The sequence below is a fragment of the Macrosteles quadrilineatus genome, unplaced genomic scaffold, assembly GCF_028750875.1.
Source record: "Macrosteles quadrilineatus isolate MER2022 unplaced genomic scaffold, UCM_ALF_1.0 Scaffold_6__1_contigs__length_79288215, whole genome shotgun sequence".
Lineage (NCBI taxonomy): Eukaryota > Metazoa > Arthropoda > Insecta > Hemiptera > Cicadellidae > Macrosteles > Macrosteles quadrilineatus.
In genome coordinates, this window is record NW_026542599.1 from 42920588 (window position 1) to 42936926 (window position 16339).

General features: G+C 31.3%; 1 protein-coding gene across 1 annotated transcript in view; it reads left to right on the forward strand.

The window, feature by feature from the left end:
* Positions 1 to 14463, forward strand: part of LOC128997490 (glucose dehydrogenase [FAD, quinone]-like) — a 94366-nt gene extending 79903 nt beyond the window's left edge. The window contains exon 2 of the mRNA XM_054423129.1: positions 13856 to 14463. Coding sequence (XP_054279104.1) covers positions 13856 to 14463 — 608 coding nt within the window. The remainder of the gene's footprint in view (positions 1 to 13855) is intronic.
* Positions 14464 to 16339: the final 1876 nt, after the last annotated feature.

Below are 16339 nucleotides of genomic sequence, written 5' to 3' on the forward strand. Positions count from 1 at the left end.
TATCGTAATGTGGTAAATATAAAACTTGGTCAAATATTTGTTTGCAAGAAATTGGATTTGGTTTTCAGTAGATAAATAGCAACATATGTAAAGAGTTAGTAAATTATTTACAAATTCCTGATATTTTTAACGTCTACTGTGTTAAGAATAAGACTGCAATAAGTTACAAATTTCTTATTGTTAATAGTTAATTGAAAGTAAGATAGTCAGAGAACCCCAATGGGTACTTGTTGGTTGTTTTTAGTTTAATTTGACTTACAGAGAGGAAAGTCGTAGCTTATGGCAAATTAGTATTACATACCATTATCATAAATATTACATACGAATCTAATGATATAACTCAAAACCATTATTCATATTTTATTATGCATATATGATAAACAAGATTGGAGATCACCAATGGAATATAAAAGCTGAAGCAATGAGGCGGAAGTCACGAATTGGATTTTGGACTAACTGAGATTCCCTCTTAATTATCTTTAGGTTAGCTTATTTAGCTGTGAATTGTGGTTGAACTTTCACAATTATTGAGATCACGGAGTTCTGAATAGGACCGTTATCAAAGTTATCGAAGCGTATTTGCTTGAATTATAATTTCGTGTCTTATGTTATGTTAAATTATTATGTATAATTAAAACTCTTATCGTATTTGAAAAATACTACACGCAAGGGTTTGTCAAGAATGAACACGACAGGAATCTAAGTTGATTTTAAGTTTTGTAATTCAATCAATCAATCAATTTATTTATTGGACAATACAATAGATAAATGCATATTTTATAACAGGAGCAAAAACCATTCAAGGTTTCTTTGCACCAACCAACCTTGAATGTATTGTAAGTAATGTATGTACGGAACCTTGAATGTGTAGACAGAATGTATTTTTCTTATTTACGGAACCGATTTGATAAAAACTAAGCTAATATTGAAATATATAATAGAACCTAGTGCTAAAATGATCAAAAGCAGTAGATATAGGGCCACTGTATATCAAGTATTTTTAGGACAAAGTAATTCCTTGTATTCATTGAATTCAAACTAGTATTAATGTCAACGAAGGTTTTCTTATAAATATAACGAATGTTATATGTTCAAATAACGAAATTTCCATCAGTGTAATGTACTTTAGTTATTGGAACAAATGCTAGTACTGTTGTATTGAAACACAATTTGTGTCATTTGGTCGACTCATACTTTCAGTCTCTGGCCAATATAAATCTAGTAACAGTAAAATAGCTGTATTGAACACAATATATAAAGCAAATGATATTTTGGGGACAGTTGTAAAAAGTTGTTTTAGTCGACTATCACATGGTTAGCTACACGATTACTCGTATTATATTTAATATATCATATATTACTAATGTTGTATAACGGCGTTATGTGAATATATGAATTATTGTTATTGATCATATTACGTAGCTGGTTTATAGACTATAATAAAGGTAAAAATAATTAGATTACTAATATAAAATAAAACATAACATATTTTAAGATATTTTATAAGGCATACAAAATAAAACATTGCTAGGTAAACTAACTTCTTATTCAAATATTTTGTAAATTTATTGCTTCAAGAAAGTTAATTCTATTGGAAAGCAGTAATTGGTAAGGTTTTCTGAACAAATAAGAGTTGACTTTAAAATTATTAATCGACATTAATGATGAAAAATGTATTTCCATAAATTAATTACTGTAACATAGTTTCCTTACTATTCATAGCGCGATCTATTTGAAACTGGTCATATGTATGAGTAACCATTAACATTAAACAATTATTACATAAGATGCGATTGTCTTTGTCGGAGTTAATTTTGTAAAGTGAAAACATTGTGCGAGCTTAGAACAAACCTGACAATGATAATAGGACTTTACGATTTGAGGATTTGCTCACAGTTTGGTAAACACAACACCAAACGTTTATTTTAGTTTTCCAGAAAAAAATATTTTACATTTTTTAATCATTGTTAATTAGTAAATGTATGTTAGTTGCCCCTTCGGTAGCCCATTTGAAGTTATCAAATTACTTGGTTTATTCTGTTGTTTAACTGCGTTAAGCTAAAGACATTTTACTAGAATATTTTTAATGAACACAAAATTAAATGTGTAGTTTGTTACTATTGTCAAATATTTGTGAAATTGAAAAATTATGTTAACTCAAGTGGTTATAAGTTTAATATTCAGATTTAGAATTTCCAAATAATTTGGGATGAATGTTATTATCATTTAAGCAGTCTTATGACTTAGCCTAGCTGCTTTAGTTTAGCGGTTTTGGTTTTAACTGCGTGAAATCACAGGCGAATTAAATCCCCAACTAAGATCCTCCTTTAACCGAAAAATAGGGGTTAACCTCGGTAAAACAGTTCAAAAGATTTAACTATTGACTTTTGTTACGGCCGTTTCGTCATCATGATCATGCAGTTCTTAGCTAAGGCAGCTTCGTTGAAATAAACCACATAACTGGCATCAATATTTACACGATTAAACAATAGAAACAGGCCTGTCGCATAAACGGTAATGGTACCATTGTCAAATCCATCTTGTTCAGATCGCGAAAATGTCAACAGTTTCATTTGTGTATTTACAATTTTATAGTAGCTCAAGATTGATTTCCCTAGGGTAATCAGTTCTTACCCAATGTATTCACGACTTGCTTTACTACAGCGATGTCTGTAGTCAGTTTATGGGTGTATCAGTTTAGTTGTAGTTAGTGTTCGGTGACGCGTTGGAAGTTGTCTTGTACATCAATTGTACTTAATATTGTTAACACTCTTTTATTATTTGTTAATTAAGTAGGGCCAGTTGTACTTATACTTTGTAATACAATTGCTTTGCCTAAGAGGCTTATAGTTCTAGTAAATTAAGTAAATTCATTATGACAGGCGAGTAAATATTGTGTATTTAGAATATTTGGTAGCAATCATGTAAAATGAGTTTGTAGCCTGTACAATCATAACAGTCCCTTTATTATCTATCTTGGAAAAATCGTTGGAATATATAGTTTCTTTGTGTAATTTGTGATTTCAAAAAAATTAAAATTGATTCGGAAAGAAAACTAGTATAATTTATATTAAGCTATACAAATTTTAATGTTTTTGTATTCTAGTTCAAGATTAAACCTGAAAATAATTTAATATAAAGAGGAAACTTGTAATGCTTGACACATCTGAGGAATACGACATTAGGTAATGATCATGATCCTGTTGACTACTAGGACAATGCCTTACCATGGACAACATGTGTGTATACATGCACTAATTAACTATCCTTGTATTTAATTGTTCTTGTGTGAATACAGACTCTCTGTGTAAGTCTTGTTTTTATACATTATCAATGTCTTTCGTAACCAGTACATTTATAACGTAAAGTAACCTAAGTTTCCCACTACGAATTGTTAAATATGTCCTCTACATCTACATACTTCAGAACATACTTTTGTTTTTTTGGAAAAGACCAAATGTTTACCTGTAAAATCCGTATGATATGTCCATTTATATTTAATTTTTTAAGATATTTTAATTTCCATTATATGTTTGAAGTTTAGGTGGCTTTAAATGTTGTTCATAACCAAGTTCGATATTCATAAACAAGCAAACCAAAACAGTTTTCTTATTTTCCCTAAGAATGACATGGGAAGTTAATATTTAATATTAATTTTAGTTTTCCTCAATAACTGTTAGAGATAGAGCAAATGTTTAAGAACCGAAAAGGTGTAACTTAACTTTTGTTCACGCAGAATTTCTGTATTCCTAACGGTTTGTGAAATATGGTCAAAAAGAAATTAAATAAGCCCCCATTTTCCATAATCGCAGCCGTGGCACAGCATGCACGAATGTCGATTATTAATTTGCTGTTACTGGGTACTATTGCTATACATGGCAAAGTTCCTCGTTTAGGGAATTTTCAGGTAGAGGGGTGTTTTTACCTAATATGACGGAACTATTAATATTTAAAACTGAATATCTGAAAGAATTCCTACACTTTTATATCAGACTAGCTGTACCCGCGGGCTTTGCCCCGTTTAACTTCATAAGTATTCGCATGGCTCAATCACGTCCTGGTGGAAGTTCGTTCGCTACGCTCACTCACCTTTAGGTTTAAGCTCGTTTGCTGCGCTCACTTCTTTTCAGGTTAGCTCGTTCACTACGCTAACTCACCTCCAGGTTGATGTTCGTTCGCTACGCTCACTCACCTTTAGGCTGCAAATTAGCTGTTGTCATAAATAAAAAAAAGTCATCCTTTTTATTGTTTATAATTCTTTGATAAAGGTTTTTATGTTTTAATATTTAACATTGAAGAATTTAAACGTCGTTAGGTGCACAGGTGTGCTGCGATTGGGGTTTAATACATTTGGACTTATAGAGCCCTTTTGACGGATCTGATAATTTTAATATTATTGCTACGTCTGTTTCAGCATCACAATTCCATTAACATGAATACCTATGCATAATTTATAAATTCTATTTTAAGTTCGTTATCGTTCAAACAGTATGCAGTTTAAATAGTAACCAAAAATGAAAGGAACAATTTTTTATCCGATTACAGACCTCCCATAATCTTTATAAACTAGGAGACTTAATACCCCCATTCATGGGCTTAATACATTGTAATTGGTGTAAACAAATTATCATCTATGTAGTACTTTTTAGGGAAATACGCATTAAGAGTCTGCTGTTCTTTTAATGACGTTTTCAGCTACTCAATTAAACAATTGAAATGGACTCTTGAACGTGTATAAAAAGATTTTCTGCAGAAGAAATACACTATACTAAACAACAAAAATTTATAAAATGTTTGAAAACATAAATTAATAATTTTTATACGGGATTATTTTAAGCATATGTGTCGTTTTATAACGTAACTGGTGTTCCTTAAAAATAGCAGTCGTTAATTAATAATTGTAGAGTATGGACAAGGACAATGCTATTTAATTGATACAGCTTAATACAAACAATGGTATGCTAATAATAAAAAAAAGTTTATAAAGAATTACTACTTTACGTCCTCACTGGAATTAGTAAATTGTATAACGTTGTAAGGTTTTAGTATTTTCATTTGTATTTTCATTAAATATATTTTTGAGTAAGTTAAAAAGATATTACCCATATTACGAAGCCAAGCAACAACAAACGAAAATCCAGTGGTTAATAAACCGGGCTTTTGTAAACAAATTGAAAAGAAATGACAAATTCATACACGTTATTATCACACAAGATTGGAATCTTTGGTTGTAAAGCTCGCTCTTAAGTCATTTATGGAACAACATTTTGAAATATAAGAAATTCCAAAAAGGTTATGGCTAGAATAGTTAATTAACTTTTGCTCTAAGTCCAAAAAAATTAATCTTTAAAAAAATATGTCTAATAGTATGAGTTAAAACGTTTTAAGGTAAAATCATGAATAATCTGTCTTTGTAACAAAAGGATTATAAACCGTAAACCACAAAGTAAATTTTTTGAAGTCCGCTGAAAAGAAAATAACGGCCTCTTTGACCAGATATAACTTCTTGTAAGTCGATGTGCTTTCTAGCGTTACAAAGAATGGTTCTCTTGAGTGATTCTTTTTGTTTGTGTATTAAACACCGCGATTTATATATATTTTTTCTTATTTTTGAGTTATACTACATTGACGAGGTTTCTATTGAACTACAAGCTTAGTTTGTCAGATTTTGCCATAGTGAAAATGTTTACAATATAGTTCAATGTTTTATTCTTTGGTTCTTATCACATAATTGTACATGGTATATGTTATCAACGGCAAAAAGGAAGTAAATTTCAATATTTAAAACCATCAACTTCATTATTTATAAATTTATCATGGGCCATAAAATTACGATAACTTATTTCCTGTGTTAATAATTCTGACAAATATTTTATGAAATTGTAAGGTAGTACCGAATTTCTTAACTTATTATAAAAAAGGAAATGTACTCAACTTTATGATTTCAAATTCTAATAAATACCACACGAAAAATATTCACAATGTAGTTATTCAATAAAATAGGTTAAATATTAGCAAACCTTTAAATCCACGATGAAGCTACTAACTAGTTAATTATCAGATTATACTTAACCAATCATAATCTCAGGTAGGTTAAATAAGATGGTTTGAATAGAGTAATTATATTAATGAATATAATTGAAGTAAGACGGTATAAGACGAAATATTAATCAGTACTGAAAGGATTAGAATGATAAAATGATCTGATCTTGGGTGGATTGATTTCCTTAAGGGTTTGTTACAAGTCGTCTCTTTGTGATGTTAGATTTACAATCTACATATTTTATATCTTTAACAAACTCAGAAATAAGTGTTCTTCTAAGATCGTACACTTTTATTACGAAGCATTCTCTAAGATAACATTGCAAAATTAACATCGGAATAAGGAACCCTAGCAAATTATTCGTAAAAGTATATTTTATTTTAATATACACCAATAAATAATGAATATTTTACATTAATGGGTAACATCATTCCTTTTCATTAAATACATATAATTTTGATTAGGCAATTGCTTTTGTATTTAAGATGTTAATTCATTTGGTTGTCTTGTAGGACAATCAGTAGTTGAAGCTTACTTATACAAAAGGTATGGAGTTGGTTAAGTAGATTTATGTAGTCCAGGAAAACTATCACCAATTGAAGCGTCCATTTTCAATTAGAAAACTAGTTATTTTTATCGTGCTACATGATTGAAGTTGGTGTTTAGTGATTAAGTTTTGTGTGTTTAACATCTTTGAGAATAGACACTTCCAACCCCGTAGGTAGATAAGACATTATTTATCCTTTTATACATAATTTGCCTCCAGGATTGAACTATTGACATGAAATGAGGTTACTAACCTGTCGTCAATCAGTCCTTATTGTCTTCGATGACTATAGTTTCGGGGTTATATAACCCCATTTTCAAATCTTCTCTTCAGTCGTCAAATGTCAAACGTATTCTCTTGCGTAAGCCGTCGTCAAAATTACTTTACACATACACATGAACACACACGAAAACATTTATAATTACAAATCATGTACATGCGCGTGAGGCCGGCCAAGGACAAAACCAGACTGCGGGATTTGATAAGAGTGTAGGTTAGCCGATGCCTACTTGATGGTGTTGACCTTGGGGGAGGGAAACCAGCTGTTTATCTCCTCTATTGTTCTGTAGTTTGGTCACTCTGTCAAATAAAATGTTTGATCCAAAATTTAGCTTCTCGTTTAAAACATCATTTAGAAAATTTTTGATTGCTTTGTAAATTTTAAAGGTTTTAAGAACGTTCATTTTGTTACCTTTATTACATTTGTGTAATATCTCTAAATTATTAATCAGTGTGGCAGATTGCGTGTAATAAATATAAAGGTTACTTACAGTCTTCGCAATCCTATAAATTGAGCACTACGGCCGTTTCGGAGATAACTCCATCGTCGGGTTATCTCTGGTTGGAGTTATCTCCGAAACGGCCGTAGTGCTCAATTTATAGGATTGCGAAGACTGCAAGTAACCTTTATACTCTAAATTATCCATGCAACTGTTGACATTGTGATTTTCGTTTATTGGGTGTTCATTAGGTAACCTTTGGACTATCGTTGCATAGTAATCTGTACACGCCAGATGTTTCAAGACTGTAACTATTATCAGGAGGGGATGTGTTCAATTGTTGTTCTAATTTATTGGTAGTCTTACATGCCAGGTCGTTCATTTAGGAAAAGGTATGTAGAACACCTTCCCATGCCTAAATTGCAAACACAAAAATCGAAGTTTGCAGAACACCTAATGAACGAAAATCACAATGTCAGGAGTTGCATAGATAATTTAGAGATATTACACAAATGTAATAAAGGTAACAAAATGAACGTTCTTAAAACCTTTAAAATTTACAAAGCAATCAAACATTTTCCAAATGATGTTTTAAACGAGAAGTTAAATTTTGGATCAAACATTTTATTTGACAGAGTGACCAAACTACAGAACAATAGAGGAGATAAACAGCTGGTTTCCCTCCCCCAAGGTCAACACCATCAAGTAGGCATCGGCTAACCTACACTCTTATCAAATCCCGCAGTCTGGTTTTGTCCTTGGCCGGCCTCACGCGCATGTACATGATTTGTAATTATAAATGTTTTCGTGTGTGTTCATGTGTATGTGTAAAGTAATTTTGACGACGGCTTACGCAAGAGAATACGTTTGACATTTGACGACTGAAGAGAAGATTTGAAAATGGGGTTATAACCCCATCGAAGGCAAAAGAGGACGAGAGGTTAGTAACCTAATTTTATGTTATTTATCCGACGTGTATTCTTTTAAGACGATGTTTAATATATGTGGATCTTGTAAAAACGTAATCCAGCATCACTAACTAACATGTTGATATTGAATATCGTACTCTCAATTAGTCTGAAGGATGGTTTATTTTACAGTTTATTTGACATTAGTATGAACATTGGATAAATCAAAGCTATGAACATAGGTTTTTCTTAAACTAAATTACATAATTCGTTGTACAATTACCATTTTCTTACCAACAAGAGTTTTTTGTTCAATTACAAAATCTTTTAAACAGAAGTCAATCTTTAACAAGCGTCAGAATATCGAGGTAAGTGATTTTAAAATATTGTTATTGCACTGTTAAATATTGTTATTGTAAAATACTGTCATTGTAAAGTTTAATATCTAACAACCCGTAAATAATTCATGTTTTAACATATTACGTTGGATATCTTTTAGTGTTACATTTACAAAGCATATGAATTAAATAGTTCGAATAAATTTATTTATCAAAACCACAGGTGGAGTTTTATTGCCACAAAATTAATTTAATTCTAATGCAATAGTATTATTTTGCATTTTGTTGATCTTAACACACCTAGAATTTAATATAACATACAGACACAGTTGAAGTAAATCTTTTATGGTTGGCAATGCTTTTATTTGCCGGAAATTGAAACCACGTCCGTTTGTAAAATTTGACAAGCGTCGGAAACAATAACTTTACTGTTCCATCAATATTGCAGTCAAGAGGCATTTTACATTGTTACTATTTACAACACACGTGTCCAAGATATCAATTTTAAGATAACGGTCTACGGGGTAAATAACTGTTAATCATTAATGGATCCTCGTAGAATTAGTAATTAAGTTAAGTCAAATATATGCTAAACGTTTGCAATTGAATTCATAACTAGGTGTTATATGACTTCTTTAAAAAGGTACAGGATGTAATTTAAATGAAGAACCCCCCCCCCCCATTAAGTAACTTTTTTAAGTCGTCTTGAAAATACAAATTTTTGTTTGAGATTCTATAACATTGACTGAATAAAATAATCAGATGTTAGTAACCTTACCTGAATGGTGATTTCTTTGTACCACGTAAGGATATCGTATGAAAATTTTAATTAAATTTCATCTATTTGCTATGATGACGTTACCAAAATAATACTGGTTTTGTTTTTCGAATATCTCGTTTTGTCAACTTGTTCAGATAGTTTGTTATTTATAGTTGTTACTTAAAGTTTGTTATTCATAGTTTGTTATTTATAGTTGTTATTTATCTTTTTGTGTCTTGTTATTGAAGTCTTGTTTTCCAGTTTTTTTTCACTACTTTTGTACTGGCCTGTGATTTTTTTCTGCTTCTTCTGCATGTAAGACATTGTATTATTCATGTAAAAATGGTGCAACCGTTAACAAATAAATAAATAAATAATGTTAACCTAAAGATCTATGACGATTAAAAGTCTCCATGAGTCTTTTTCTTCATTATCTCCATAAAAGTGTACCCATACCATGGCTTCCATTTTGTTTAGCTACACTCTGCCAATGCTCAACCAGCTCACTCCACAATTAATTATAAATTTATCTATATTATTTAAAGAACTTGTTGGATCTTTGTATTCAGCAAAATCGACCCCTAAATATGTATTTTCATAGACATATTGGGTGTAAAAGCTCTTATCCTCTAGATGTGCTTTTTGAGGGCTTGGATGATATTTAGAAAACCCTTTGTACTATAAGCTTTAAAATTTCAGAGTTTGTGATGAATTCTGTTGTCAATCTTCTGAACATTATCAAGTTTACGTTTACATCAAAACAGATGGCCATAATACAATTATGCTTACATCTATACGAAAATGGGGTTATTATTACAGTCGGTGATGTTTTACTGAGTTCAAGTAAAATATTGTAATCCTAATTGTTTAAAATATAAAGAAAATTACTTACGTTGGATGTGTTGTTTTTTAAGTACGTTTCATTAGTATTTATAATTTTTCTAAGATGACTCGAAGAGATCGTGCGTTTAAAGAAAATAACAGGACACACTTTGAAGTTTCGAAATGACGCTGACTGCTAGTTTTCTTTAATTATTGATCTTAAAATATGACATATACTTATACACATCAGTACATTGACTGACCATTAAACGTAGAAGACTAGAGCTTAAAACTACAGGTGTTTGTAGCAATTACTAGTTAATTGTTATAATTTCATTGTTAGTCTTATTTCTAGACCCACTAGTTGCAATTTAAAAACGTCTGTTATCAATAAGGGTTTAAAGGTAATACACTGCATGTATAACTGATTTCGATTATAATAAACTTATAATTGTTATTTTGAAATATATTTAAGATGTTGTCTGAATAGCCCTGGTAGATAACTTCTTAGTTGTAAGATTGTTGCTTTTATTGAACCAGCGAATCAAGTAGAGCATTGGGATTCAGGTAGTTTCAGTTTACTATCATAACAAGGGCTTGTGTATTCAATGAAGTTTGGAATCAACTGAGGTATCACTGTATTCAACTTAGTTCTAGAACAACGCGAAGTCGTCATTGGTCTGTAGATGTTCGTAAGAAACAATAATAAGTAAGCATTGCAACATGAAACGATATGTAAGTTTATAATAATTTTTACAATCTCGATGTCTATTTAGCATAATTAAACTTCTAAGCATATTTATTGCAAACTAATCTTTAGATAAAAAGTCAACCGACATTGTACCGTCGTAAAACATCAAGCCCTGTAGTGAAAAAAATATTATACTTGGTTTCCTTAAAATATTCATCGGATTTCAAAACACATAATTGATAATTAATACTTTATTACTTTATTGGTATTTAAAATACTTTATTTTACAGATATATACAGGGAGAGTGCGTTAATTTCTTATAGTTAATCTACTCACTAAAAGTAACAAAAAAATGTAAAAATTTAATTTTCCAAACCCAGCCGTTAAGCTGTAATGGCCGATTATGTGTAATTTTAAAAGTACCCGTAATAGCTTCACTAAAACAAGCATAGAAATCTAACCAATTCACGTACAGCATTATAATTTGCACTAATGATATATATGTAACTAAGCCCCAATGATTATTTTATGGACACCCGGTATAACTCTGTAGGAACAAGCCTTGGTTTATATGTTATAGGTTGAAATACCTTAGTATGTAGGTGTTAATATTTACTCAGTAAAAGAGGTGGCAAACATTTTTAACACAAAATAACACGTATATCAATCAACCAGAAGTATTTTCTCCAAAGAAACCTAGATTGAAGACTCAATCACAGACCTGTTCAATTTATTACTGTTTTCTTTTCAACTTGAAGGATCATTTCAATCAAATTCAAAAAACGGACGAATTATTGATAGAGAACTAGTTTAAGATTACTGGTATGAATTAGGAAAAACAATTATAGGTCCTTATTCTTTATCTTTTTTTACTGAAAATGTAATGCAGTTTTTATGTTGAAGACGTATAATTTATACATTGTTAGTGTGATATTATTCGTTATAAACTACAACAAATGCATTAAAATATTAGTATGAATAAGAATCAGAATCATTATTGTCATTATGCTTTATATCCACACAATAGACAGTGTTTTACTTGTGAAACAAAATAAAATACATTATATTACAATCGATAATAGGGAGACTGTTTAAGAGGATACATATATAGGTAATACTTATAATTAAACACTAGCAGCATTATTGTGGGCTGTAAAAATTATCAGACAGTCAGTTGGCCTTACATAAAACAATTAAAGCCCCAGAAATTTACAACTATGGCCCAAACTATTAAATCATTTCAAACTAACTTTATCGAAACTACGTTATAATAACCTAATTATTATGTCTAGCATGGATAGATTTTTTTACCATGTATATGAATATTATCCGATCTTAAAAAAAAAAAAAAAAAAAAAAAACACCTAAAGTAAAATCTTATTTTATATGTACCGAACAAACATATCTTAGGAAGTGTTTCACAGAATTTAACTGTTCTTAAACCATGATTTATGCCTAACCAATCGAATTAATCGTTATATCATATTTTGTGACCATTCATTTCAATTTCGATACAATCAGCTGTGTTATTAGTCTAAATTTTAATGTGTTTATCTGTACAAATGTAAACAAACATATTCTCTCTAAGTATAACATGGTAACTTAGTATCCTACTGGGATTGAGCCTTGATGAAGTTTTTACATATTTTTTCTCATTTCCCACGTACTACCCACAGAAAATTTGGATATCCTTGGACATGTAGTTCGATTGCGTAACAGCTTGAGAACAATTATCACAAAATTCATGTTCGTCTATTAAATAATATTAATATACAGGGTGGCTGGTCATCAGTGTTACAAAACTTTGTTGATGTAAGTGCAAAGCGAATGGAGTGTGATGATGTATATAAGGAGTTCCAAGTCTAAAAATTGGCTTGCCAATGAATTATTTAATTGTTTTCTAAAATATCAATGTTTTTTTTTTATTTAAACACAATAAAGTAATTTTTCAATTACCTGCAATCGGATTTTCGAACCACTAAAGCGAACATAAGCAGAACTAAACCTCAATAGTGTATCATATGATTGATAAGCTTAATAAAAGGCGCAGTTTTCAACATATTTTGCTACCTTCCTTTATACAGGGTGTAGAAAATTGCAATAGACCAATGATTATTTTTTTTTTAAGAACTTAATTTTAATCTTTGGAACGATTTATAATGGAGGTTTTATTATTGATCCTCCAAAATTTTCAATGATCCTAATTCAAAATCTAACGTGGAACATGAAAATGACACCATCTATGCAAACCCATTTGCAGGTAATTGAGAAATGGTTATTTTATCAAAAACTAAAATATGTTTTTGGGAAGCCAATTTTTAGACTTGGAACGGCTTATATACATCACCACACTCCATTTACTTTGTACTTACACCGAAAAAAACATTTTAACACCATATGCTACACTATTAAGGTTTAGATATTTTTTTGTTTGTTTTAGTGGTTTGAATACCAGAAAACAGGGAACTTTTTACTGTTTTTACTGTTCAAGCTGAATCAAAAATACAACTTTTGCTTAATACATGCCGACTTTCTATGTTTTAAATGTTAAAGACACCATGCTTTGTAGTCTTCAAACCATTAAAGCGTACATAAGCAGACATAAACCGCAATAGTGTAGCATATCGTTGGAAAGATTATAAAATGGCACAGTTTTTAACATATTCCGACACTTTCTTGTATACAGAGTGTGAAAAATACAATAGACCATTGTTTTTTAAAATTTTTATCAAATATCTTAATTTTTATCTTTGAATCTATTTACAATGGAGTTTTTACAACTGATCCTCCGTCATTTTCCATTATTCTTGTTCAAAATTTAATGTAGAACACGAAAATGACATTATCTACTCAAATCCATATACAGGTAATTGAGAAATCGCTGTATTAAGTTTAAAAGCATGGTTATTTTTGAAAAACATAAAATAATTTTTTGTGACGCTAATTTTGAGACTTGGAACATTTGATATGCATCATCACACTTCATTTACTTTGTACTTACATCAAAAAAATTTTGTCACACTGAGTACAAATCACCCTGATCCACGACTCGCCAGGAGTGGGCCGCAACCTGATGGACCACATCGCTGTAGGAGGGATCATCTTCCTGGTGGACTACCCGGTGTCTCTGGTGCTGCAGAGAGTGATGAACATCAACTCTGCCCTGCGCTACGCCATCACGGGGGACGGCCCTCTCACCAGCTCCGTGGGCCTGGAGACTGTGGCGTTCATCACGACCAAGTACGGCAACGTGACCGACGACTGGCCAGACATGGAGTTCATGTTGACGTCCACCAGCACCATCAGTGACGGAGGGACTGTGGCCAAGCGCGCCCACGGGCTCAGGCAGGAGTACTTCGACGAGTACCTGGGGGACATCGTCAACAAGGACGCGTTCGGGGTGTTCCCCATGATATTACGGCCTAAGAGTCGCGGATACATCATGCTGAGGAGTAACGACCCAATGCAGTACCCTCTACTGTACCACAACTACCTGACAGACCCTGACGACGTGAGAGTGTTGCGGGAGGGAGTCAAGGCCGGGTTGGCCATCGGAGAGACGGCGGCGATGAAGAGGTTCGGAGCGAGGTTCCACCGCAGGCCTGTCCCAGGGTGTAAGCAGCTCCAACACTAAATCCGAAACAGATCGATCATATGGAATGTCCGCGAAATTTTGTAAGGATGTTTCACCATCAAAAACTGACGGAATTGATCTTTATCGCTGTGTTGGTTGACTTCTCCAAGGTAAACAACTATAAAATTATTACATTCATGAAAATTCCTGTGTAAAACAATTTGTTTGGATTTATTAAAATTATTACTTTACTTTTGTATGTTTGAACACTACTTTTGATTTTAAACAACCAAAATAAGTTAAAATCGTGTTTGCAACTTGATGATCCATTTCTTTAACCTTTTGAATGCATTGCAGAATGTTTCGTTTATGTGATTGTACCATATAATTGTAATATAATATTAAGTATAATTGTCTAGTGTTTTACTTGCATCACTCATAAATAAAACTTCTTTTGAACACCCTGGGCACACATGTTTACTTATGTAAAATTGTAAGTACGCATACGTGTGTACTTAATTGAATACATCATTACATGTTTCGAATAATTTTTTTTCATGAAACTTTGTAATAGTATGTTTCGATCCAAATTGAAGATTATATTTACGTTTGGAAATTATTACTTTTATTTATTCGAATTCCCAATTATTATTGATTTCCATGTATTAATTTCGTTTCAGCATTCAAAGTAAAAAACAATTGTCTACACATAAAACTAATTTAGTGCATTCACGTTGAATATGTACGTATAGTAGCTATGTTTTCCCTTCATCGAAAGCACAAAATTTGTTACACAACCATTCGCATGTTTTTTTTTAATCACATACACTTAAGGTAATGGAAAAATACGATAAACATATTAGCCTACTTAAATAAAATACGATTGAAATTAAAGTATGGTTTTAAATTTAAAATATCGGTACTGTTGAATTATTAAAAACTATATTTAGTAGTTATTACTTCATAGTAATATTCTGGCCAGAAGAATTACTACTTAAACGTAAAGTAGGATGGTTTTCAAAATGTAGTTTATTATGCTCGAAATTATTAATATGGTATATATTACTAAATAATTTAAATTGTCTACTTTCTTCATTAAGTAATGTGTTAAGTTCTTATATTATAATACTCTGTTAGAAAATAAAACCCCATTTTAATTATTTGTCTCAATGTATCAATTTACTCACAGTTCAAAGACTGATATTGACTGAAGGTATGTTTAATGTCTGATATACAATTTCATAGATATTGGTGGTATCACCAAAATGTAACATCAAAAGAGTTTTCTTAATGCTTATCATTTATGTAACCTTTAATTATTAGTTGTGAGAAAAATCTGTTAGGAGATGTTTACCAAGTTTCCAACTTGTTTAGAGTTTCCTTAATGTAATATGTATGCCCAACATGATTACACTTGAGACTCATTTTCTTTCTTCAGTTTATGTGCATCAGTGCCGAAAAGAGAAATCAACTATTAGATCAATGTGTCTTGAATATTGTATATTAAGCTTTATGGGAGCATCAATTCAATAAATTAGACATAAGATTAGTAACTTTATAAAATACCCTTTAATTGAACTTTAAAGCTTTAAACGTAATGGGATTCTGTGTTTAAAATGCTGCGGCAACACGGGCGTTTTTTCACGCACAAACGCAGGGTGAAAACACGCGAGAAATTTGAGTAATATCAAAACGAATAGGCGCCCGCTACTGCGGGAAAACACACTGCTTGTGTCATTCCCCATTACTTAATGCTGCTCATATTTTTCGCGTGTTTTCATGCTGAGTATGTGCGTGAAAAAACGCCCGTGTGGCCACAGCCTAAGCGATGGTACGTTGTATTGAATTTTTATTTGATTATTATTTATAAGCTTAGAAAGGCAATTGCGTAAAAAAACTTCGACATTTCACTGATGAAGTTAGTTTTTATAGATGA